This window comes from Theobroma cacao, chromosome 9, assembly GCF_000208745.1.
Source record: "Theobroma cacao cultivar B97-61/B2 chromosome 9, Criollo_cocoa_genome_V2, whole genome shotgun sequence".
Lineage (NCBI taxonomy): Eukaryota > Viridiplantae > Streptophyta > Magnoliopsida > Malvales > Malvaceae > Theobroma > Theobroma cacao.
The window spans coordinates 31,521,274-31,547,024 of NC_030858.1; the positions used below are offsets into that span (position 1 = coordinate 31,521,274).

A 25,751-nucleotide genomic window follows, 5' to 3' on the forward strand; every position below is an offset into this window, starting at 1 on the left:
ACTAAATTAGACAAAATTACAATCCTAGGAACAGGCTAACGTGTCAATTATGTGCTTCTTTCTTTACACTTATCAGTTCAAATAACAACAGCTGTTTTTCTTTTTTTAATGAAGTCCTACAAGACGAGAATGTGGATCAAAACTTGAAGCAGATTTACCATTTGTCACAGCCGAATCTGACTCCTAAAGAACATCTGAACAACCAACTCTGTAAACAAAACCTCCCAACTAATCCCCAGAAGAATTTCTTATCAGTCCATTCCTATTACAAACGTAGCAACTTCCTCTCTCTTCACTCAAATTTATCTCCTGCTTTTTTCCCTTGTAGTTTTGACACCGCTATGAGTTAAAAAAAATGCCACGTCAAACTATTACTACCACCGATAGCCGAGATGCAGGGGTGATATTTTAGCGGAAAAGGCGTCAAAATTTTCTTCCTATCTGAAAAACCTGAGCACGAGGTTTGTCTTCGTCGTAGTAATCCATGAGTCTTAGTTTGGCGCGTTACTTTCTCCATTTGGGCGTCTCTTCACAAACCGCAAGTACCAGAACTAGAAACTATGGTTATCTACTTTTAACCCCTAAGAGAGCAAAATGTAGCACAGCTGCCATCCACACAGACAAGCCCCAGAAAGTAACTGACTCGTTTCTGCTGAATCTTTTTTTTCGTAATTCACACTTGTTTTATGGGTTTGTTAATGTCTTTTTAACTTTGATAATGGGACAGCCGAGTCGGGAGGAGCTGTTGGTGGTAGTAGGGGGTGGAGCTGCTGGAGTTTATGGAGCAATTAGGGCAAAGAATGTTGCTCCTAATCTTAATGTGTTGGTCATCGAGAAAGGAAAGCTTTTATCAAAGGTTTTTAAACCTGACCTGTTCTGAATTTCTATGTTATTAAAATAAAAATACCCAGTCGGTCTTAAAATGCAAATTTTCAGTGTCTGAAGTGTTGGCATCGTTGGCAGGTAAAAATTTCTGGGGGAGGAAGATGCAATGTCACAAATGGCCATTGTGCTGACAATTTAGTAAGATTTTTTCTTCATAATAACAAGCAAAGGATTTTTCTTTCTTTGTTTTTTTAATTTTCTTTTGGGGGAGGAATTTGCTTTAGAAATGCGTTAGGCAAATTATTGTATTCTCTTACAAATGATGAGATTAATCCCTTAAAAGGTGTGGCTAATCATTATCCTAGAGTATAAATAATGAGACTAACCCCTTAAAAGGTTTTGGCAGATCATTATCCTAGAGGTTACAAAGAATTGAGAGGATCTTTTTTCAACATGCATGGCCCTGTGGATACCATGTCCTGGTTTGTCGATCATGGGGTGGAATTGAAGGTGCTTCAAAGCTGCATGTCTTTCTTTTTTCCACTTTCTCCATATATTCTTTATTTCCCATTTGCAATTTACGCATGTCTGTCACAGACTGAGGATGACGGAAGAGTGTTTCCTGTCACCAATAGTTCTTCTTCAGTTATTGATTGTCTTATATCTGAGGCAAAGTATAAGGGAGGTATGTCTCTTTGGCCATTAACTGTACCAGTAGTGAATTTATTTCTTAATTTGTTGGTCTTTTGCTGAGTTTGAAGAGATCATGGGGGACGGTTTCTTTGTTAAACATTAAAAAAAAAAAAATCCTTGATGTCATCACTATTTTTAAATGATCTTTTTTGGGCAACCCTTACTAATTCTTAAAAGCTACAGCTTTCTCTGTTGATACAGGGACTCAAATCTGTTATGAGGGAGTTAAATTAATAAATAACTAGACGAGCATAACACTTTATAAGGTGTCTTCATTCTGCTGCAAGATATATTGCCTTCTGTTTGTAGCCTAAATCGGAAAGATAAAAAAACTAAGTGCATAAATAATGGTGTAGTTGTAATCCCTCCATGATATTATAGCATGTTTTTGATAACCTGTTAATACTAAAATGATATTTTCTTGGACCAGTTTCTCTACAAACTGGGAAAGTTGTGACATGTGCCTCTGCTAGTGCTGGTGGGAAATTCCTTCTCAAGGTCGAGAAGCGTACCCTCAACTCTGTTGAACTTGTTGAAGCTGATTATGTATTGATTGCTAGTGGAAGTAGCCAGCAGGTATGAATGACGACTGGTGCATTAGCATGGTGGTCTTGGGCCTTTAAGTTTTTTGATAAATGCTTTTGCTCATGTCACAGGGTCATAGTCTTGCAGTTCAGCTTGGTCATTCCGTTGTAGACCCAGTACCAAGCTTATTCACTTTTAAGATTGAGGATTCACAATTGACAGACATGTCAGGGGTACCATTCCTCCGTGGATGTTTAATATCCTCACCATGTTACCTTTAAATAGTTAGTGACATTCTGTTATTTGTTTATTTGAGTAATAGCATTTTGGTGGTTCTTTACTGTCAATTTGCTGTCAAAAATAGAAGCTTTTATTCAGCTTGTACAAATTGTCCTTTTATGATCATATCTACATTTGGGAATTAGGCTTATTGAATTGTTATCTTAATCTGCAATGCAATGATTGCTAGGAGAGCCCTTATGTTATTCTACAATTAATATGGAATTAATTTTGTCCTCGATAGGAGCAGAGTTTATAGGAAGCTCATCATATATTAAGCATGATGCTATTTGGGGACTTTTCTGTCATTTATTCGGTTATGACTTCAATTTTCATGAAATATTTGTTGATCTTATATGGCATAGTACTAGTACTTGCAATGGGTATCTAAATTCCCTGTTTTCCCACAGGTTACTATTATTCTGGATTTCTTTTTGTCTTTGAAAAGTCAAAAGCACAGTCTTTGTAATTGATGTCCATTATCATATTTTCTCTAAAGCTTGGTCTGTTATTTCGTTTTCATTCTCTATGTTCTCAGGTTACATTTTCAAAAGTCATTGTGAAGCTGAAATTAGAAAATGTGCAAAGGAACATCCCGCAACTTACCCAGGTTTTGTAATATTATGATATTAATGCTCACAATTGAGTATTGTATAACTGCTAACTCTTATTTTTGGAATATTAGGTTGGCCCCATGTTAGTCACACACTGGGGTCTCAGTGGACCAGCAATTCTTCGGCTATCTGCTTGGGGTGCCCGGCATCTGTATAGTTCAGGTTACAAAGGTGAGTAATTTCATTCTGCCCTTAATACAAAATTTATGGTTGATCTTCCTAAGTTTATAGTGTTTGGATGCAGGGAAACTAATTGTGGATTTTGTACCTGATTTACATATAGAAGATCTAAAATCCTTGCTGAGTCAACAGAAAAATAGGTTTGCGGTAATTCTGGATCTACTTATTGTTGGTTTTCAGGCATACAGTTCGAACTATGAATCATTTCTTTTCACATTTAATCATATTGTGAAGTCAGAGTAATCGTTCAAGTAAGACTCAACGTGGTATCTTGATAGAAGCAGGTAGGCCAGCATTTGAAGCTTGCCTATAAATAAAATCGGGATAACAGCAGAATCTACCATCCACCATAAGAGATTTTTGTCCCAAAAGCTTGTGTACAGTTAAAGGTTGTGTCTAGATGCCACTCCTTAATAGATATTAGTCACTGGCTAAAAATCTTAAATTAAATTTGATATCTCAACTTTCTAGTCTAACTACTAGCAGTCTTTTTTCTTGAGTGGTCTGATGTTACTTTTGATTGTATGGGCTTGGTAGTCTATCATAAGAGTGTGTGTATATGGTGATTGCTTATTTATTTACATCTCTGTACAGAAACAAAAGGTGCTTAATTCATGTCCTACAGAATTAAGACTTGTCAAGAGATTTTGGAAATATATATTGGACCGTGAGGTTTGTGAACATTTCAATTTGAAAGTTAATAGTTTGTCTTTAAAATTTGTTGTTTTCAGTTGAACTTATGGATATCATCTTTCATAGGGTTTAGTTGGAGATACCTTGTGGGCTTCCCTCTCAAATAACTCTTTAATTTCGATTGCTCATATTTTAAAGCATTGCACATTTGAAGTGAAAGGGAAGGTAATCTTTGCTCTAATAAACCTGTCAAACTCCTGTTCAATATTTTTATTGGTTATTTTCTGAGATGATGCATCTCTCCTTTTAATGAAGGGCCAATTTAAGGATGAATTTGTCACTGCTGGAGGTGTCCCACTGTCAGAGGTTTGTTCGCTTTCTCTTCCTCTCCCTCCTTCCATCCCTCCTTCCCTTGTATCTATTGGAAATATGACTTCATAGTTCTTGCTTTTGTGAAGATCCATCTGAATACAATGGAAAGCAAAATCCAACCAAATCTATTCTTTGCTGGAGAGGTATTTCTTATCATTCTTTGATGATGGATTGTGATATACTTGTAAATAAGTCAACCATGCCAATAGTGCATAATTGTGGTTCTTACTTATTTTAGATTCAAGCAAGTCCTTAATTTTGATTGCATAATAAGCATTGAGTATTACTACATGCATGCATGTAACTAATCCGTGTGTCAGTAAATTTTTTATGCCATTCAGCACTGCTCAAAATTGAAACTAATTGCAGGTACTAAATGTTGATGGGGTGACGGGTGGTTTCAATTTCCAGGTGAGAAAGATATGTTCTAAGATGTAAATGCTTCCCTGCCATTATGTTCATTGTCATAGTATTTTAAGGGAACCTAATATGCAGTTGACTGTTGTAATTGAAATATGAACAAATTGAAAAATAAAAACACCTAACTTAATTTGATAAGAGGCTGACTGCGGAGCCACTCTGGCCTCACCAGGCATGTCCTCATGGTGGTGCTTGAGGACAGAGATGAGAGGCTGCTCCATTTTCATTCCAGTAATATGTTAACATAGTCTTTTCTTTCTCTTATGTCAGAGTGCTTGGTCTGGTGGTTACATTGCTGGAAGTAGCATCGGTAGACTGGCAGGAAATGCTAATTTAGAGGGAGCCATGTGAACCATAAAATTTGAGAATTTAGGTAATAGATATGGCTACTTTCCTGGCTTGATGTGGAGTGCATGCATGCATGTATATGTAGTGGATTATGGAAGAATGTCATCTTTGAATAGAAAGGTCTCATTTCAATTGTAAATTGACAGACTTCTCTCCAGTTTTGATAACATGAGGCCTTATCGCGAACTTGCTTAGGTTATCTAAATACTAAATACGATCTTTCACATTACAAAGTCTTGTTTAATAATAGAATAATAATAAACACTTGTTTTTTTTTTTTTGAATTTAAGGGAATTTGAATCTTGTTTTTTAAGTAGGAAAATCATGCATCAATTATTTCAAATGTTCGGTTGCCTTGTTGTTATCTTTGAATTATTCCAAATTCAATAGGACATGTAAGTTAGTAGTTAAATTTAATTAAAATTGAAAATACCATACACTAAAAAGGTTTTTTAAAATAAATAAGAATCCGTCCAGGTAAATTGTAGTAAACTATTAAAGCTAATTTTGATTTTTACCAAATTGGGATTAAAGCTATTAATTAAAACCCTCAGCCCAAGTGCTGCTAAATGGGCCTATTTGCATTATAATTTATCAGACCCAAGTCCAACTCGTTCTCCCCGTGTATAATTGTCGCCAGCCTCTACTTCCTTCGTCTTCTCTTCCAAACCTGAAAAGCCGCAAGCCGACTGTCGTTCTCTTTCAGAACCCAGCATTACCAAACCATAATATATTAATATTCTTATCTTCTTAAATATCTTTTGTTCTTTTGGGTGTTTATTTCAGTGCTAAAAGATGTCGAAGAAGAAGCAAAAGCAGAGTAATCAGATGGATGCCGCCGATGACCACCGATTGAACATTAGGAATATTATGAAAGATATTGAGTTTCTCGGTATTTAGTCCCCTCTTTTTTCTGTTTCCTTCTAATTTTTCCGTTCCAATCCTTAATTTTTGTTTGTTTTTAAGTTTCATGATTTTATGTTTAGTAATCCAAGCAATTGTCAATTTGTTGAGAAAGTGGTTTAAAAAAATCGAGACTATACCAAAGAGAATTTCAGAGTGTGGGCTTTCGTTAATTTTAATATGATTTAGCACCTTTTTACAGTATAATTAATAGTATGATTAAATTATTATGTTGTAGGAATTTTTGAGTTATTGTTGTTATTACTGTTCTTATTAATTCTCAGATTTGCTTGAATTGGGTGGAGTTTGTTTCTAAAGCTCTGCCTTAAAATTACATGCTTTTGTTGAAAGCTTCTCAATGCTTCTAAAGTGTTGGTTTCAGAAAGAAAAATGAAAATGCCACTCTATGTGCTTATACTTTAATGCAACAAAGGTGAAATACATATATATTGTTTCTTAAGTTGAAGCTTTCTTGTGCTTAATAATGATATGGTAAATAATTTTTACGCTTCCAAGTATGTAGTTTTGGGTATGTAAAACCTGTAGCTAAACAATTTTTTTGTTGGAGAGTTTTAGGTTTGGGAATGTCTCAAATTTTGGTTAAAAACTTTTTGAGGTCTTGGAAGATTTTGAAATAGTTAACATTTTTAGGGTTTCTGCTTGGTTCCCGGAAATTATATTTGTACTTGAAACGTGTATGTCTCATTTAATTTGAGATCAAATGTGCATATCCCCACGTGTGATATCATCAAAGCTCTATTTTAAGTTTTTCCTCTGTTCCAATTATGAATTGTCATTTGCAATATAGTGATATAGTGGTATTGTTGTCTTCTTTATTTTGCCGTTTTAGGGTCCTCGCATATGACATGGAAGGAGAGGAAAGAGATGGAGAATAGGAAGGTGGTTTCTTTGGGTGGAAAGGTAAGAACTTTTGTATGCACAAAGATGCAAGCTTTGAAGGCTACAAAGTTGTTAACATTCAAAATTTTATTTGACATTCATTTTGGGTTGCCTGGACCCTGGACACAGCCACCTAAGAAGCAGAGATTACCATTAAGTGTAGCTAGGGTGGTCATGAAGAAGCAAAAGGAAAGAGAAGAGAAAATGCTAAAAGAGGTGGTATACTTTTGTTGCCTTCTGACCATAATTCTTTTAGCTGTTACAAAACCTATCGCGGTGCATTAACTTTTTTTTCCTTTAGAATATGATTCTTGGACGATTTGGAGGGAAACTTGGTGGTGGTGCTAAAAGATCAGCAGACAAGCAGAGGCCCGAGGACAGGGTTCTGAAGTCAAGTGAAGGTCATTTTAAAAATGGTGTACTTGATGTGAAGCATTTGTTTCAGAAGGCCCCTCCTAAAGACAATGACTTTGATGGCCATGGGGTTAATAAAGGGAAAAAGAAAAAGGGAAGTGGTAAGAAGAACCGAGGAAAGAAGAAAGGTGGTGGTGGTGGCAGGAAGCGCCGGTGAATGAGACGTCTAATCTAAGAAGGTTCACCCTTGACAATGCCAGTTTTGGATCTCAGACACTGTTAGAATGGCCCTTTCGCGGGCTTCCACAAATTGCTATATTTGGCATATGTTCTATCATTGTATACTAAAGCTCTTTTCTGTTTCAAGCCCACAAGTATGCAGAGAGCATGCCTAGATAGCGGCTTGAGAATCTAGGAACGACCTGTTGTACTGATTTTGGGGAGAGATTGGTAGTTTCATGATTTGTTTGCATAATTTGTTCACAACCAAGTGTAGGATATTTTATGCATATGAGATTTCTCAAATCTCTTTTGTTATGTTTATACTCTGTTCTGAGGAGAATGTATCATGAGAGAATTAGGCCCACATAAAAAGGCTCAAAATGTTGCAAATGGCATTGTTTGATTCATCTCCAAGAATGTCTCGCAATGTTTCAAAGGAAATTACATGGACTTGTGGTTGTTTCAAAAAACTGTACAGAGGTTACTTTCATTCCAATACAATACAAAAGGTTTCAAGAAATGTCTCTCATAATGTGGCAAACCTGAATAGTGAATACTAAAGAATCAATAAGGATTTTGAAATTTCATGAAAACAACTACTACTTAAAATACTCCAACATTGGAATATTTCAAATTAATAAAAAAAATAAAGAATAAAAAAATAACGATTTATTTAATTTTTTAAAAAATATTTAGGGGTTTTTCAAGGAATATGTCTATCTAAAATATATGAACATTAAAGTGTAATAAAATAGAAACATCGTTTCCGAAAATAATAAAAGTAAAAAATTCTTATTTCTAATTATTTTGGAAATAATGTTTTCACCTTGGAAAAAATTAAAAACAAAAAACATATTACTAAACATGCTTTTTGTTACCATTTTCAAAGAAAATGAAAAACGAAACTTAAAACAGACGAAAGTGATACTAAGGCCACTTTAAATTTTGTTTTGCTCGGAATAAACCTAATGCATTGCACCTGATCCGTCCAGCTTGCAGCCCACCACCAAATCCATCACAGCTTCCTTCCTTTAAAATCCACGCAGCAAAAAAAAAAAAAAAAAAAAAAAAGACCTTGCTCAAGCTTCAATGTTTCTAATTAAAATAAAAATTGATTTCCATTTAAATTAATAAAATACATTAGATTTTAAATAAAATAACATTTGAATTGAACCCAAGAAAGAAAATCACTATTTTTCTTCGGGGCCGATTTGGGTATAAAAATAAAAATAATCATACTTGTAATTACTCAAAAGCCGAGAGACAAAACTCACAAGTCTAAGGATTATAGTGCCAAACACAGCCGCAAAATGGACGAACAAGAATTCCGACGCCTTCTCAATCTCTTCCCCGTTGTTCGACCTCGTGACTACCACGTAAAAAGATTCTCTCTTTCTTATTTATGCACCATATTTTAATGCTAATACTGCCTTTTTTTATTTATCTATTCTTTAACCCTTCATTGTTTCGATTTAATTCACTTATTGGCATCAATATTTTGCTTCAGTTTGATTTTTTTTTCCTGGAACTGGGGTTATTTTTCTGTAGTTCCCATTTTATGGTTTTGTGAATTTCTTAAGTTTCACGTTGAATTTTTTTTTGAAAGATCCCTTTTTTAGTGATAAAATTTTATGTTTCAGTATATTTTAATTTTTTCTTTCAGCCATTTAGACTTCTCTTCGATTTGATTGATGCTCTGTGTTGAAATAATGCTAAAGCTCTTTCTCTGTTTTATGCTTCTATATTTTAGAGTGTATTATAAGAGCTGCTTATGGTTTTTTATGGGACTTAAGCAAAATTATTATTGTGCCAGTTTCGTTGCTATGAAATCTTACAATGATGTTTTTTAAGTTGTTAAAATGTTTCATGGTTCCATTTTTGAATAGGAAAAGATCTGAGGTTAATGCTTGATTTTAGTTATATTTTGCAAAATGTCTGATATGGGCATATTCTAGTTTAAGGATCAAAGCCATGTATACCGCTAACATTTGGATTTTGATTACTAAGAGCAGTTGATTGAAGCAATAACATTGAGGGATATGACTGCATCTGTTCTTATATTGAGGATTTATTGATTTGGTAATTGTGTTGGAACTTCTATCTGCAGTCTGGTTGATTTGAAATTAACTTTTAAAATGTCAGGCTGAGTTAGATTCATTGAGACAATCAACTTCTTGCTCAACATCAAATAAGGCGGTATTTCCTGAAACTGACTTATTCCCACCTACTTCTTTTTCTATAATCAATCAATGTTTGCATTATTCTCTGTTGAACTGTATCTAGTATATGCTGGCTTGTAATGTTTGTAATTTGCTTGACAGCTTAAGGATTGGCAAGATGCATGGAATGATGGTGAAAGAAAGGAAATGGAGAATCAAGAAATTGATCTTCATGGTAATTTATCGCACTGTCCATGGAATAAAATTATCTCCTTGTTTACATTCATACATTTCCATGCTAAAGAGAATAGTTAAATGTTTCTATTGTGAATTTGTTTGGATGAAAGTCTTGATCCGTCATTAATTGAGTCCTTTTATCTTTGAAAAGTAGAGTCTTGGAACTTTTATTTAATGTACTTGCATGTATATGTTTTGACAGATAAATTCTGGCAGAAGCTAAAGTTGGCAGCTGAGAGGAAGGTATGGTTAAAGTTTGCTGACCTCAAGGAAATTAAGGCTCAGTTTGATTGATGTTATTGCTTTTTGCCTGTTGCCTTGGCTCTTTGTCTTTCTTTTTTTTTTTTTTTAAATCTATTTTCAAAAAAAACAAAAGCATCAAACCAAACAAAGCCTAAATGTTAGCAAGATTCCAAATTGCTGTGGTTTTGTTGAATTTTTTCTCTTCTGAATGGGCACACTTGTTGTGATATATGATCTAAAAGTTACTCTGTTAGAATAACTTACTATTTGTTGAACTATAAAATATATTTTCTTCTGCTGAAGACATACCTTTTACTTATTGTACTTACAGAAAATCATTAAAAGGAAGTGGTTAGCCAACATGGTTTCAGTGTTCAGGAACAAAGAGGAACATGGAAATGTAGTTACCAAAATATAACTAAAAGACAAGATTGATAAGTACTGTAGATGTGTCATGCTATCTAATTTTCTTTGGACTTAGTGGTCTTCCCCAGGTCTCTAATGCTTATGCATAGCTCCTTGAAGGCTTCCCACAGTCTCAAATTTTATGTATAGTTCCCTGAAACTTCAATGAAGCTTGTGAAATTGACGATAAGCAGTTGTAGTCGGTGGTGACTATTGTGCTTGAAACATTAGGTGCGCAACAAGTGCGCGAATCATTTGCAACCGTTAAATATTTTGGCTCTAATCTTGGCCATTGATGGGAGAAGGTTGAGCTTACAATAGTAACCAGCAACTGAAAGAATATTTACAATTTGGGGTAATGGAAAGAAAATTTTACAGTTAACTACCATGAGGGAGTTATTAAAGAGGAATGAGGATTTTGATCATTATAGGAAACCTGAATTAGTAATTTCAACCTTATGTCAATTTTTTGGGTTTTAGGAGAGAAAGAGTGGAAGAGAGAGAATAGGTGAAGGTGAAGCTGCCGGCTATAGCTAGGATAATGGTGGTCACTGTTGACAGCCAAAATGGCCTCTTAAGGCCGAATCTGGCCAAGACCTAGCTGGATCCAGCTCATCCGGCCATGGCCTTGCCGGTTCTGGCTTGCTGTGGCCGGTATGCTGGATCTGGCTTCTTGTGGCCAGATCTGGCAATAGCCTAGCTGGATCCGTCCTTCTGTGGCCAAACCCAGCCATGACTTAGCAGGCCCATCTGGCCACCCACAATCTTTTGCTATGATTACTATTGATGGTGCCACCATTGCTGGTAGTTTCCTTTAACTGGTCTCTCTCTCTCCCCGTTTCTCTCTCTCTTGAAGCTAAAACCAAAATAAGGGTAAAATGGTTAATTTACTTTCCTTGATAATTTAATATGTTATCATTTCTTTCTTCGTAAATATTAAATCTCATGGTAGCAAGTAGTAATTATTGTCTTCCATTGTCCCAATTTGTAATCCCCCCTCTATAATATGCTTTCTACTCCCCATCCATGGCCAAGATTAGTGGCATAATATCTAATAATTAAATGAGTCGTGCACCTGTTCCTGCCTGATGTTTCATGTATTACTGTAGCCATCTTAAGATGGCTTTTGCAATAACAATAATGGAATTCTTTAGGGGCCTTTGAATTCTTTCAACCATTATTGTGACAGCACCTCTTTTGCTCCTCTTTGGCCTTTTTTTTTTTCTTTCCGTAATGCCATCTTTGACAGAACTTTTCTGGTAGTTATAGTTGGGAATTCCCGAAACTCTTTGTGATGATAAAGATAGAATGCCTCGTGTTCATAAAATTTTTGAGCTTCAACAATTACTAACGGTGGAAAGCACCTTTTTAGTAAGATAAAATTTCAGTCTTTTCCATGAAAAAATGAATCAAACACAGTCGCTGCAGTAGCCAGCAGTTATATGTGTTGTGATTACATGTCAAAATCAACCAAAAGGAGATTATGTAAATTATGGACCTCTTCCGCAAGTCCACATGGTGTCACTTCTTTTTGTTGTTGAAGTTCTTATAAAAGGAGATGATTAGTTTGAGTTGTTGATTGTAAATTACTGGTTTCATCATCAGTTTTCTTTTAGTTGTTGATAGGATGCCTATATTTAATATTTCATGACAATCTTTGTGTTCAAATTTTTTTGTAAATGTTAATAATGGCTACTTTTGGACTGAAATAGGTGGGTGCAGCAGAGGCAGACAAATTTTGCAAAGCTTTCCAACACGTTCACAAGAAACTTGTAAGCATATTTTAGTTGTCTCAGAACCATTGATTATCATTTCAATCACTTTCCAATTTCAGGGTATTTGATTGAATGAAATTGCAAAACTTCAATCATTTGCAGGTGTTGGAGGGGTTGAGTTTTGATGCTGCGCAGAAGTTCCTAAACTCATGAAACTGCTGAAGAAAAGTCCCTGTGTAGCTACTACCTGTTGTATACTTTATTTTAAGGTTTTTTATTTTTTATTTTTATCTTGTTCATGGAGTCGTTGAAGAATCTATTTTGGGAGAAGCTTATGAATAAATCATTATTGTTGTGCTTTGTTAAATGTGTTGATAAAATTTGAGTCATTCCCAATCTATGGAACCTACATTCACGAGAGACCCAAGACGTTCAAGTTTAGCCTAGGAGACTTCACCTTTAAACCCAGCTTGTCCCATTGGCGCCTCTACAACGACAAAAGTAAGGAAGAAGAGCTTCTTCTTGGGTTTTCCTACCATATTTAGTCATCCCCTATGTAAGCTCACGCATCACCCATTTCTCCCTCTTTACATTTATCTGATTGAAACTGTTCATCCTTTTGGACAGTCAATTCTCTTGCTGTCTTTATTTTCACGAGTATTTCCTCGTACTCTCTATACAGGTATGTGTATGGGTAACTTTCAAGACAAAAAACTTTTAAAAATTATAACCCAGAAATATAAAAGAGATTTATTATTGGTGGAAGGTTTTAGCAACATTTTCCATCATGAGTAAATTGATTCTCGAAAACATTACTTAACCAAAACAAGGTCAAACAATAAAAAGTCTAACTTGCATAAAAATTCTGATAGAGTCACGATAAAGTCTTAATACAAACACTTGTTCCTTCAAGAACAGCTACATATTTGATGAGAACCCAAGTCTCCAAAGTAATGAAAAGGGCATTGTTAAAAATCAGTCATGAAGTGTTCCCAAGATATCGTCATCTCTGTATAGGTGATACCTGAAACAGTAGGTTAAGAAAGTATGTTAACACTGAAAAGGACTAATGCCAATAAAGGGTAGATGAATGTAGAATTTAAACATCTAGTTGTACAATCTAAAAGACCTACTTCAGATTGGTAACATACAACATAGGCATGTTTGTGCCATTGTGGAAACCTAATATCTTGCCATGCAGCATGTTAGTATTGTAAGGGCAAATGATGATACAAACATAGATATTTCTAAATGGATATCTGCCCATTACTTTTATTAATTGAAATCTGATTCTCTTCATTGTTAAACCAACTTTGTCAACAGCAAGCACAAACTATGTTTTGCTCTCACTCACACTCAGCATCCAGGTATCAGAAATGGCTGCACTAACTTAATGATGTTTTACGGGGATTCACAAATGAAAAAGTTAGTTCACACTTTAAACCACAATATAAATAACTAATTGTCGAGAACATGGATAGTAAACTATAGTACAAAATTAAGATCATGCTTTTGATCTCATGCCAAGGGCCAAGACTGCTGAATGACATTGTTTTCTTCATCCTCTTAACCAACCTGGCTCCAGGGGTTTCCAATTGATGGACTCAGAAAATGATAGGAAGGCTGCAACTTGACTATCCTAGAGGAATTATGAGTTTCAAGCATGATAACAAACTTCTAAAGGACTTCAGTAAAAACTGACACTTGATCAAGATTTTGTTTTTCTTTGACCCCTAGGAGCGGCATAGCCACAGGTCCAGCATTCTCCCTCCCATTCCAATAATTCAAATATATAAAATAAAAAATTACAATGCTATAAAATTTGCCTATTTCGAGAATTCCAAACATCCAAAAATCAAAAAACCTATATCTTGCCTTTTTGCCCCTATGAAGCTTCCTTTCATTCTATCCATATGCACCACGAAATATACCAACCATTTAAACTTTTTATGTAGATCCATCACCTTCAGTAATGTAATGCAAAACCATTTCCTAAGCAGGTGAGTGAACAAGGATAGGAATATAAATAAAGCCATTTACACCTAAAGTAGAAAAAGCTTTGGCATTGCAGTATGCGCATAACTGAAGATGTAAACTATGAAAGCCTAAGTTAAAGGATTGCAACTTTACAACGGTAACAATGCAAAGTCAATAATGAGGTAATGCAAATTAAACAATTCCCTAGTCCCACTTGAATAACATTCTATATATATTCCAGGCTAAGCTAACTTTCATTCTGCCAAATGTACCTTAAAACGTGCAACAGTATACAAAATCAACCTAATAGAAACATACCACAAAGAACTAATGTATAAATGATTCTATTAGCATCACACAGAATCATCGGGTGACTACATTTGCTGTCCATGAAAGTTAAAACTTTTAATAAATGAAAAGAAACAGCCAAACAGAAGTTTAGTTTAGACAAAACATATTTACACACAACAAAACAGCCAAAATGATAGTAATTAACAAGGTTGAAGGGGAACATAAAGAAAAACTTATTTGAAGTGAAACAAAAGTACAAATCTAATAACTGTGAGGAAACAAATGGAAAGAGAAGTAAAAAGAACTAACTCTTTTTCACCAAGCTTGACTTCAGTGCCTCCATATTCAGGCAAAAGAACTGTATCTCCTTCCTTTAGATTGACCGGAATATGTTTCCCATCTCTGTCCCGTGCTCCGGGTCCCACTGCTACCACTTTTCCGGAGTTCAACTGAAACAATTCCAAAAGAACAATAAAAACAAAATTACAAGAAAAATGAAAACAAAATCAAAGCTCGGTAAAATGAAAGATTATAACCTTGGGGGTCTTCTCAGGAAGCAAGATTCCCGAGTTGGTTTTAGAAGGAGGGATTATTTTCTCAATCAAAATGCGATTGAATGATGGGATCAAACGCTTTGCCATTTTCCTTCAAGAGAAAATTTTTTTCCGAAAGATAGAAACAAATATGAAGTACTAGAAGCTTATTTCTCTGATGGAACGGAAACAAGTAGGGTTTAAGATGGATTTATGGTTCTACTGAATTACGAAAGTGCCCCTTAACTTGTCAAATACTCTGCTCGGCCTTGTGTTCTGTTCTGTCCTTTTTGTCTCAAGCAAAAGCCTTCTATTTTCTTCAGCGGGCAACGGGAAAGGTTTGAGCCCAACCCGAGACCACAACTTACTTGATGTTGAAATGCCCAATAGGCCCATTGGCTTGAAGTCTTGAGAGGAAAGAAACTCAACAAAAATTACATCGACGTTTAGAGGGGAAGAAGAGCAAAGTAGAAAAAAGCAGAGAAGAAAGATGAGCAGCATCGGAACAGGTTACGATCTATCAGTCACCACTTTCTCACCCGACGGCCGCGTTTTTCAGATCGAGTACGCCGCCAAAGCCGTCGATAACAGTGGGTCCGTTCCTCTTCTCTTTTCATAATAACTATAATATCCATATACTTCTTTCCCATTTCTAGGCTGTCCAAATTCTTAATTTTTTTTTCTTTTTTTTTCTGCAGAACTGTAATTGGAATAAAATGCAAAGATGGGATCGTTATGGTGATGCTTTTGCTTCTTCTTATCTACCATTGCTTATTTTGAAAAAAAAAAAAAGAAGCAATTATTTAAGTGCAAACTGATAATGGATGTTATTATTTTAGGGAGTGGAGAAGCTGATAGCATCGAAGATGATGTTACCTGGTTCCAATCGAAGAATCCACTCCGTTCATCGTCATTCCGGCATGGTATGGTATCCCCATTTTAGTTTTTTCTGTTATTTTAATTCATTTCCTATTTAGCCACATTTTGCAGTGCTACATTTGGATTCTTCTCTCTCTTTCTATCTCTCTGATATTGAATTCTATAATTCAGGCAGTGGCAGGATTAGCTGCTGACGGTAGACAAATTGTGGCACGTGCTAAATCTGAAGCTAATAATTATGAAAGGTTTATCTTTTTCTTTACTTGCAACCCAGAATTTCAGCTTCAATTATATATAGTTATATGTCCATCTAATTATAAGTTGCATTGTTGGTGGTGGCGCAGTGTTTATGGTGAATCCATTCCTGTCAAGGAACTTGCTGCGCGTGTCGCAAGTTATGTACATCTATGCACTCTCTACTGGTGGCTCAGGCCCTTTGGGTGTGGGGTAATACTTGGAGGTTATGATAGAGATGGGCCCCAATTATATATGGTTGAACCATCTGGTATCTCCTATGTAAGTTGATTGCTCCCAATTAGAGCTTCAATTTTCTGTCTATGTTCTTCCTAGGTCTATTGGCATATTTTTATTTCCCAATAATGTAATGATAGATTTCTTCATGTTTACCGGGTGCATGTTAAAATTTATGTAGAGATATTTTGGTGCTGCAATTGGGAAAGGAAAGCAAGCTGCCAAAACGTAAGTTATGAAGCTATTTCTTTTAACATATGACAATTGCAGGAAGACATTTGATAAAATCATCTAGTCATGCTAGCTAGTTAAATTTAGATGATTGGAGCATTATATATTGTGCACATTTTTTTTTTGCTTTGTCAAGTGTCAACTATTGAAAGCTAATGTAATACTTTCATGCTTTTATGTCCAATTGAAATGCCTCTTGGTGGTTTTTTTTTTTTGTTTATATTTTCTCTCTTCTGGAACCTAACGTGTAAGAGATTTTTGGCATCCTCTCAAGTGGTCAAAAAGTTTTTCTGAATTGAGTCCATGCTAGCCTTATTCCCAAACTTGCATTTGAAAATATAAAAGAAAAGGGAAAAGGAAAAGAAAGGATGAAAAAGTGAAGTGGAAGTAAGTAAGACAATGAAACTATGCATCCTCCACGTGTTGTTTCAGTACTTGTCATTTGTTGATGACTACTCAGCTCAACTTAGCCTGGCTACATGAATTCATTTCTCCATTCTGTTCAGTTAAGAGCTATGTCCTCTGAAATATCTAAGGAAGCTGAAAGCTTTATTATGATCTCAACCTGTGTAGTAATCTTTGGTTTACATCTCTTCCTCTCTGCATTCATCCCACAGTTTACTAATATTAAACAACTAATAAGGTTATGGTTGAATGGTCTATGTGGACAGGGAAATTGAAAAGTTGAAGCTGTCAGAAATGACATGCAGGGAAGGGGTTATTGAAGTAGCCAAAATGTGAGTTTGCCTATCTTAATTTCTTGCTGTAACTTGTAATGTATTTTGGAATCTGCTACATTTATTGTGGTTCTGAAATTATGTTTTTCTTTTCTGGTATCCTTTTTTTTCCTCTGTAAGATTATTGCCTATATCATTCTTTTAATATAAATTCCTTTGTTGTTTTTGCAACGTTGGTATTAGTGGAATCTAGGCAACATGTTTGATTTCTTTTTTCTCCCTTTATATATATATTTTTTGAAATGACTAGTGTAGCACAATGACAACCATGGTAATTGTGCATAAACATTCAACTAACAGAATGCAGGCTAAATAGTCAGCTGGGAAATAACCAATTACCAATACTTAGGAAAATTGGTTATGCATTTAACCATATTCTCAATATCATAAATTTGTGCACGTGAATGCATGATATTATTGTCCCTTCTCTGAGAATGCAAGTACAAGATTTCATCATGTGAGTTATTGTTAAGCAGCATCTACAAGGTACATGATGAAGCAAAGGACAAGGCCTTTGAACTGGAGATGAGCTGGGTCTGTGATGAGTCAAAGCAACAGCATCAAAAGGTAATTTCTCACACCATTTTTGGATATGCATTACTTTCTGCTTTCTTCCTACATGAGGTCAGCTCTATGATTTGAATTATGCCATTGTACTTTATTCAAGACTTTATCTTGAGTGAGATCACCCTGGTCTTGGAATAAAGTTTTCTTGATGGTTTTCACCCATGTTCTTTTTGGTTTGAGATGAGCGTCTTGTATTTAGTAACATCTTCGTACATGAGCATTTATAACCCTTTGTCTCACATGTCAAAAACCACAATAAATATTTCTCTCATTTTTCCTCCGTTGGTGCTAGCTTCATCTTCTTGCGAATGCTTTTAATTCTAATCAGTTCATAGGCAAGCTGTCCATGCAAGCATCATGTTTGGCCCTGCCCCACCTTGTTCTCTCATTTTCTAGCCAGAGAGATAAACTAATAAGCCAACATGTAAAGTAATACTCTGTGCCATTGTACTATGTTGATAGAAATAAATAATGTCAGTGCCCTGAGCTTATCCTCTTTCATATCTCAATCATAATTTGATTTCCCTCATGCCTTTTTCGTGTGATGGAATCTGAATTTTTGGTTGAATGATCTCTATGGAATTTGTCAGCTGTTGATAGTGAATTGGAATCCATATTTGAAATCAGATAGAAAATTGAGTAACATCTTTCTGTTTCAGTAGAATTCAGTTTTTCATTTGCAATAATCTGTTGTAAGACCTTGATAGGTTTTTTTATCATATCTACTTCCATCTGAGTATTTTCTCACTTTCATGTAATTTCAGGTGCCTGATGACCTTTTAGAGGAAGCCAAGGTTGCAGCTAGGGTTGCATTAGAAGAAATGGATGCTGATTAAATATTATTGGAGCCGGAATCCCCTTGTTATCATATTGAGATCTTCCCAAAATTCCCGTTGTTATGGACCTTCTGGTTTTATTTATGAAGTCATTTGCTGATTAAACGAGGCCGTTCCAAATATCATATCATATAAGAACAGCTGACGTTTGGACGGGACTGTGGATTCCAAAAACTGTTAACTCGGCTTTTTAACTGTACTTTTTTAGGCTTCTTTAAGACATCAACATAGTGTTCGTCAGTGGCATTTTGCGATAAAGGTTGAGAAACATCTTTCTGTTGTCTGCTGTGTGTATACATTGAAGCAATATATTTGCAGCTTAATGATTTTTTTTTTCATATATATTTCTATGATACTTAACTAAATCAGCCATGCATTTGACAGTTGTGTGCAGAAAATTGAGGCAGATCAAAATACTCATGTTCATTTGAGTGATTTACTAGTCATTAAGGTGCCACACTGCCACTTATAGTACATATGACGTTTTATCATCCACATGAATGCAGAATGTTTGCTATTTAATTCCCTACCAACATGGCATGATCTCTGGCAAACGGTTGTCGTGTTAAATGAAATAAGCAAATCGGAATTAGTCGTTCATTGAACATCAGCCAATAGTTCTGACTTCTGAGTGCTAGTGCTCTCATCTGCTTCAAGTGTCAGCACAAGAAAGCAAAAGTTAAATGACTTCCGAAAATTGTTGTTCCATAAAACTTATCCTCCAAATAGTTCAGAAAATTACAAAAACTTACAGAAAACTTCCACTGCCCACAAGATGAAAGATTATACTGGCAATTCAAGTTCCAATAAGGTTGATGAACATACAAGCATCTCATAAACAATAAGAGTTTGCTAGTAGCCACAATAAGGATCTTCACCAAGAAGTGCCGCTATAGCATCTGTCATACTGGGTTTATCCCTCACACACCCATTGTTATGACCAAACTGACCTGGTCCGATAAAATCATCTAGCCTGGCAACAGCCATCTGACTCGGAGTTTTGTTCTTGGCATTGCATCCTGCATGAAGCATGAAAAAATTTTATCAATATAAATATAAATATTAGTTCATGCCACAATTCATTGGGTGCAAAATATCCTCACCCAGAATGCTCTCAATAAATTGTGGTTCATCTGATGAACTTCCACTAACAGGAGTGAACTCACTAAAAACTGATGCAGCAGAATGAGCTAAAGGAGAATTTGGGTCGCAATGTGCTTCAAATTCTATCTCACAATGGTTTAGGGAGAAATTGGCAACATCATCAAGCACAGAAGTAGAAGACGACTGCTGACATGAGTCATCCTTTGAGCTTTTAAGTTTCTGTGACTCGTGAAGTACTGCTTCCAAGAGACCACTATTTTGTGGTGTAAAATAATCTGACTTAGCCTGCTCTATCGAGGGGGACTGGATCAGATTATCAACAGACTCAACTAAAGGTAGTGGGTAGGCAGGGTTGACCCAGCTATCTTCTTGAGTATCTGAATATTGGTATGAAGGGAGCTCCAACTTGATAGGCCCAGACATGGGCTCAGAAGGAGAGAAATTGCTATTTAAAGGGGCATCACTGCCGGGAGGAATACCAAATGATGCCTGGTCATTGGTACTGAGATTGGAATCATATGGAGAAGAAATCATGAGGGGCCCATCAAATCTTTTCTTGTAAGCATTTTCTGTCAATTGATTGGGCATTGAGAAATAATTGCTTACACTTTCCCTAAGACGCTTAGTAGGATGTGCTATTGGAAACATAAGGCCATAACCATAGGATGAACCAACTCGTTTAAGCATAGTGTTTGCAGGAATGTCGTGAAGCATTGGTGAATAAGACAAACATCCTTGGTTGAGTTCTAAATTCTCAAATTCCACACGTGGAATCTCAAATGCATCTGACTGCAAGAGATTGGAAGCATATGAGTCCCCATTTGGCAGTGAAGCTGCATTATGACTCTCTTCTTGACTTCTATTCACTTGCAAGCACACGTCAGGAGGGTAAATTGGCAAGCCAGCACGTTGCAGTCTCTTAATTCTTGTATTCCAGTAGTTCTTTATCTCATTATCGGTACGTCCAGGCAACTAGAGAAAAAGAAAGGGATTTAAATTATTCTAAAAGTGAATCAAATAATAAGAAAAAGAATATAGCATGTGAAAAGGATGATTTGTTTCAAGAAAAATTTACTATTAGAGAAAGACTAGCATTTGAGGCTAAATGGCTGAGCATTTATGCCAATACACAGAAAATGCATAGGCAAAGAGCTCGCTTCAGGAGGACAAGAAAAGCATATTAACTAAAACTAAAAATAAAATATTGGGCAGATACACGTAAATAAGCAGATATGTATAGCTAAGCATCTATTCCATGCAAGGATTCTTTCTAAATATTTTGCAAAAACAAAATCTTAGAGATATATATATATATATATATAATATTCACTATTTTTACTCACTAATATATAGTATCATAATTTAAAAACATATATACTGGGTGCTTTTTTTTTTAACTGGTACATATATTGGTGCTTCTTTACATTTTTTCAATAATTATGATATTAATTTTCCGTTTTCTTTTCTTAACAAGAACGAATAAAATTTCTTGTGCAACAAAGGTACAGTAGCATGACCATCAGAGTATGCAATCCTTGGAGCGGGCTGAGCCAAAGGAACTGGATACTCATTCAGCTAACCAGTATTTATCAGAACATACAGGAAGTAGTTAGTGAGCAAGTTTATTGTGGATCTACAAAACCCTATTGTGTGGGTGGTAAACCATGCATCAATAAGTCCCATATATAGACACCTCATGCAAGAATGCTAAATGGTTATGATGTTATTTAGATCACTCCTTGGATGAAATAATAACAATCGTGACCTGAGACATAAGACATAAATTTTGAGCAACCTACTAACAAAATAGATTAATTTTTTTGAAAAGAACAGAATAGATTAATGAACATGAAGAAACACAGTAATAAGGTAGCAAATGATTCACACATCTCAAAAACTGACCATTCCCAAGCATCAATTAGAACTGTTGATGCAAGGATTGTTGGACTGTGCCCGGCTATGAGGTATTGTCCACTTTGGGGCGAAAGAACATTTCATGAAAGGGGAGAAAGATCAATTCCAAATATAAAATTCATGTTAGAGATTGCATATATTTTTTGATGATATAGTGCAAATACTGTATGCCACAACCTACTTTGATAATTGAAAGCAGTATACTGTCAAATTGAAATTGTCAAAAGCATTACAAACCTCTGCAGCCATTCGTGCCCATTTGTTTCCCAACTTAGCATGTAGCTCAATTATACGGCGCTCTTCCTCTGGAGTGAACACGCCCTTCTTCAAATCCGGTCTTAGGTGGTTTGCCCAACGCAAGCGACAGCTTTTCCCACATCGGGAAAGTCCCGAGTTTTTCTGGACAGCATTCCAATTGCCCTCACCATGTTTCTTTACATAGTCCACTAGAATCGCATCTTCTGCTGAAGTCCAAGGTCCTTTCTTTAAATGACAGCTTTCTCTCATGCTGCCTCTCCTACTACCTTCTTCAACTGATGATAAGTCAGAGTGACCTTTCCGCATTATTCTGTTGCCTCTATTTTGATATTACAAGAACCAAAATGCAAAGATTTCTTTAGCACTACCAACATGATACCTAGGGCAATACTCAAATTTATCCATTTTAACAGAAAAACAAGATCCTTTCTATTCGTTCTGACCATTTATATTGTGACCTTTAGCAGCACTAAAACCTACTCTATTAATGTAGCATGATCTCGATCATGTTTATTTTATTTTTTTTACGGTAAGCCGAGCATACTGGAAGGATTTTAATTCTTCAAAAATTTGATCATAACAACTTAACTGACAATGTATTCCAAAAATTACATTTTCCGTTGTCCACTCTTAATGATTTTCTTTGAAATAAAAGAAATTAGGGAATCATTTCTATGTATAAACTCAGCTTATTATTTCCATTTCCTACGACTTATTTTAGCAAAACAAAGGAAAAAAAAACTACAAAATGAGCACCACATTAATCAAAATATAGCTACCGGAAAGATGGGAAAAGAATTTAAAAAAAAAGGAAATTAGTCGAAAAGAATTTATATATATTAAAACTGTTCTTACCTGAATGAGTTGAATAGTAGTGGAATTCGCAAAGCTCTTCCAAACCCTAAATGCTTATCACCGATGTCCAGAACCAAAAGCAAAAGAAAGAAGAATAAAGAGAAGAAAAGAGAAACAGAAATTAGATATGGGAATGGGAAATTATGAATAAATCAACTCCAGAAAGCCACATTTTCTTTGGAATTTAAAGGAGAGTGAGAGCTGATTCAATTGGATTTAAGAGTGAAGAAGCTTTGGATTTTTATATTTTTTTATTTTATTTTTTTTTTTAAAAAAGTGAGAAACCTAAAGTAGAAAGGAAAGTAGAGATGGCACGAGGAGAGGGAAAATAGGAGAGAGAAGAGGAGAAAAGGACCAGCTCTGCTCACCTCTCTGCTTTGTGAATTTTTTTTCTTTTTCTTTTTTTTACTTTCTAGTTTCAGTCGAAAAAATATCCCAAGTACGAATGAGTACCTCTTTCCTTTTATTTTATTTTTACCCTTAATTTTTCTATATTTAGAACAACACCTTCTCTTTGTTCTTCCTTTTTTACTACAAACATCCACAAACATATAATTAGCAGACTTTTTTGTTTGAAATCATATAAGATATATATGTTAGTATATGGATGTATATTTTTTTCTTTTTTTTAATTAAAAAAAAAAATTCGAATCTTACTTTTTAAATAGAAGGATAATGCACAAATCAATCAGTTAAATACTTAATGCTATGTATGTATGTTTTTTATATTTTGATTAATATGGTGCTCGTTTTGTAGTTAAATGCACCAATCACTATTTAATTTGTATCTTCAAATTATTCAAAAACGATTAATTATTCTTTTGATATCAACAAATTTTTAATATTAATTAAATACTGATTTCAATAAAGTTTTGTTTCCATAGTAAAGAGGGATGTTGAAAATTTTAAACCCATAGTTAAGTTTTTTCATATATGAAGGTAGGATGTTTCAATATTTTATGTTAAATTTTGTCTAACTGTGTATTAATTGGTTTATTTTTTCAGATATATATATATATATATAATTATATTAAAAGTTGTTTGATTGTAATTATCGGTTTTAGTTGTACATGTAATTTTATTAATAAGATTATATAAAAAATACAAAAGAATTAAGTTTTTACACACTCAAAAAAACAGCAGATTGAATATTGATGTAGTTAATAGAAATGGTGTTTGTGAGAATACTGCTAAATGTAGAGATTAAGTTTTTGCGGGTTGGGCGGACTGTGGATTGCTCCAGGATTTACTAGGAGACCTGGATTTAGAATGAGTTCCCAAGGCTAAGGGCGCCGAGTAGGATGCAATTATTAATTCCGTGGAGCCAGCAAGCTCTTCCATGGCCAAGTGGGTTACATTCCAATCATACTTGTAGGCAAGCAAAATGTATACAAACAAGATACAAATGTGTACAATGGCTAGCATTAGCAGGTACTTGCCAAGATGAGGTTTCGGCTATGGCGTCGCCAATCCAGGGCGGAGCAAGCAAAAATGAAAATAAACTGAAGAGTCTTCCAATCCCCACCACAGATACTCAAGAAACCTCAGCGAAACGGGTACTCCGTCTCAATCCCTTTGGCAGCCATGAGATTCTCATGGGGAATGGATAGCTCCATTTTCTAATTTGCTGATTAAATTCAATCTGCGAACCTCCACTCGTCCATGCAATTTCGCGACACCCGAAAGCACAGAGCATTCTAATTCCGATCCGACAAACCGACCTATCCCGATGTTGCATGATTTCTTCACTACTCCAGAATTTCTGGATTAGAAAATCGGAAACTTGCAAAGATTTGAAGCACATAGAATGAAATTAAAGAAATCTATTAAATGAATATATAGGAATGCTAATATCAATCCCATCATCAAGATTGAATAAAACAAAGGGTGCGTTTGGTATTAAGAATGTGAATCCCAGTCTCACAAATTTAATTGGGAGATATCACATTCTTATAGTTGATCTAAAATATATCCATGAAAATGTCTTTCCATCTTCAAGTAGTATGAGATTCCTTTTTCTTTTTCTTCATGAACTTTTTTAAGAAACTTCAAATAAGTTTTTTTTTTTTATGCTGAAAGTTTCTATAAGGCCCAGTTACCCTGTGTTTATTTTATTAATAATAAAAAAATGAAGTACAGTAAGGAGGGAGACCGAAACCTGACCTCCAGAATTACATGATCAAGTAGAGATATAAGTCCTATAATAGGAATTACTACCCTTGCCATAATTTTTGGAGCAGAGGATAAATGGTTTACCTATGTACAAAGATTTATAGGAATTTTGGAAAAAAGAACACTACAAAAGAAGATACCAATAATAAAAACGAGGAGTACTACTCTTTTACAATTATTTAAACCGAACATATCCTAAATCGGTTTTGTCTAATCTCAATATAGCTCATAATTTCCCAAACGACACTATAAAAACTTGAAGACTCTGATATTCGTGGCCAAGGTTTGCTAATAAATCCGCTGCTTGATTACCTTCTCGAAAAATATGAGACAACCTGTAAGAGAAATAATTACGCAGTTTTTGAATATTAGCCAATAAGTCATTGCTATCATGTGATCCTCGATATCTCCTTGTAAGCATTTGTATCACCACCAAGGCATCCATTTCAATCCATAAACGCGAAATGCCATAGTCACGACACAAGACCAGTCCTCTGTATAATGCTAATAATTCTGCTTGAATGGAATTTTTACTCCAAAATTCTCATAAAATCCAAATACTAATGAACCTATGTGATCTTGCAGAATCCCTCCACTTGCTGCATTCTAAAAGTTACATTTTGAGCTACCATCAACATTCAGCTTAAACTCACCTAATATAGGTTTTTGCCAATATAATATTTGTGGTGGCGATAATCGGGCCTTTTGGAAAGACAATCCCCATAAGGAAGTAATTTGTAGATCTCCCCTCCATTGCCATTGTTGAAATTGCTTCCCATGAAACAGCTGGTGAATGAGTTTCATAATTCACCACACCACTCTATTAGAGTACATACCTAGGTTTCTATGTTTTGTATCATTCCTCTCCAACTAAAGAAACCAAAATATGAATACGAGTA

General features: G+C 35.1%; 6 protein-coding genes across 11 annotated transcripts; 4 read left to right on the top strand and 2 right to left on the bottom strand.

Annotated features, from left to right (window-relative positions):
• LOC18590040 (uncharacterized protein YtfP) lies at nt 182-5,756 on the top strand. Of its 3 annotated transcripts, XM_018127265.1 has the most exons (17): nt 182-634; nt 728-856; nt 964-1,023; nt 1,222-1,335; nt 1,423-1,510; nt 1,949-2,094; nt 2,175-2,276; nt 2,861-2,932; nt 3,008-3,107; nt 3,181-3,263; nt 3,711-3,788; nt 3,876-3,974; nt 4,065-4,115; nt 4,208-4,264; nt 4,491-4,555; nt 4,812-4,914; nt 5,676-5,756. In XM_018127265.1, exons 1-16 carry the CDS (start codon nt 485-487, stop codon nt 4,876-4,878), a joined length of 1,461 nt encoding a protein of 486 aa, XP_017982754.1. In that variant the 5' UTR covers nt 182-484; the 3' UTR covers nt 4,879-4,914; nt 5,676-5,756. The 3 variants fall into 3 exon arrangements, with proteins under 3 accessions (XP_017982754.1, XP_017982753.1, XP_017982755.1); XM_018127264.1 differs by lacking the exon at nt 5,676-5,756 and having other exon boundaries at nt 4,812-5,133; XM_018127266.1 differs by lacking the exon at nt 5,676-5,756 and having other exon boundaries at nt 4,491-4,532; nt 4,812-5,133.
• On the top strand, nt 5,525-7,709 carry LOC108663440. 3 transcript variants are annotated; one of them, XM_018127268.1, is made up of 4 exons: nt 5,525-5,781; nt 6,643-6,713; nt 6,822-6,911; nt 6,994-7,709. In XM_018127268.1, the coding sequence occupies exons 1-4, from the start codon at nt 5,685-5,687 to the stop codon at nt 7,261-7,263; spliced, it is 528 nt and encodes a 175-aa protein (XP_017982757.1). In that variant the 5' UTR covers nt 5,525-5,684; the 3' UTR covers nt 7,264-7,709. The 3 variants fall into 3 exon arrangements, with proteins under 3 accessions (XP_017982757.1, XP_017982756.1, XP_017982758.1); XM_018127269.1 differs by having other exon boundaries at nt 5,528-5,781; nt 6,822-6,908; XM_018127267.1 differs by having other exon boundaries at nt 6,643-6,908.
• On the top strand, nt 8,415-12,394 carry LOC18590041. The gene is made up of 6 exons (XM_007015316.2): nt 8,415-8,644; nt 9,411-9,464; nt 9,590-9,662; nt 9,867-9,907; nt 12,025-12,084; nt 12,190-12,394. The coding sequence occupies exons 1-6, from the start codon at nt 8,579-8,581 to the stop codon at nt 12,238-12,240; spliced, it is 345 nt and encodes a 114-aa protein (XP_007015378.2). The 5' UTR covers nt 8,415-8,578; the 3' UTR covers nt 12,241-12,394.
• LOC18590042 (10 kDa chaperonin) lies at nt 12,766-15,130 on the bottom strand. The gene is made up of 3 exons (XM_007015318.2): nt 14,832-15,130; nt 14,605-14,744; nt 12,766-13,051 (listed from the first exon to the last, which is right to left on the bottom strand). Exons 1-3 carry the CDS (start codon nt 14,934-14,936, stop codon nt 13,003-13,005), a joined length of 294 nt encoding a protein of 97 aa, XP_007015380.2. The 5' UTR covers nt 14,937-15,130; the 3' UTR covers nt 12,766-13,002.
• Nucleotides 15,252-18,878, top strand: LOC18590043 (proteasome subunit alpha type-3). Its single transcript, XM_007015320.2, has 9 exons — nt 15,252-15,422; nt 15,527-15,566; nt 15,668-15,751; nt 15,879-15,952; nt 16,052-16,223; nt 16,360-16,406; nt 17,081-17,146; nt 17,623-17,713; nt 18,478-18,878. Exons 1-9 carry the CDS (start codon nt 15,319-15,321, stop codon nt 18,547-18,549), a joined length of 750 nt encoding a protein of 249 aa, XP_007015382.1. The 5' UTR covers nt 15,252-15,318; the 3' UTR covers nt 18,550-18,878.
• Nucleotides 18,939-23,040, bottom strand: LOC18590045 (transcription factor GAMYB). Of its 2 annotated transcripts, XR_001929521.1 has the most exons (5): nt 22,681-23,039; nt 21,805-22,144; nt 19,653-20,625; nt 19,302-19,568; nt 18,939-19,196 (listed from the first exon to the last, which is right to left on the bottom strand). XR_001929521.1 is itself a non-coding variant. In XM_018127727.1 (4 exons), exons 2-4 carry the CDS (start codon nt 22,129-22,131, stop codon nt 19,402-19,404), a joined length of 1,467 nt encoding a protein of 488 aa, XP_017983216.1. In that variant the 5' UTR covers nt 22,132-22,142; nt 22,681-23,040; the 3' UTR covers nt 18,939-19,401. The 2 variants fall into 2 exon arrangements, 1 of the variants encoding a protein (XP_017983216.1); XM_018127727.1 differs by having other exon boundaries at nt 18,939-19,568; nt 21,805-22,142; nt 22,681-23,040.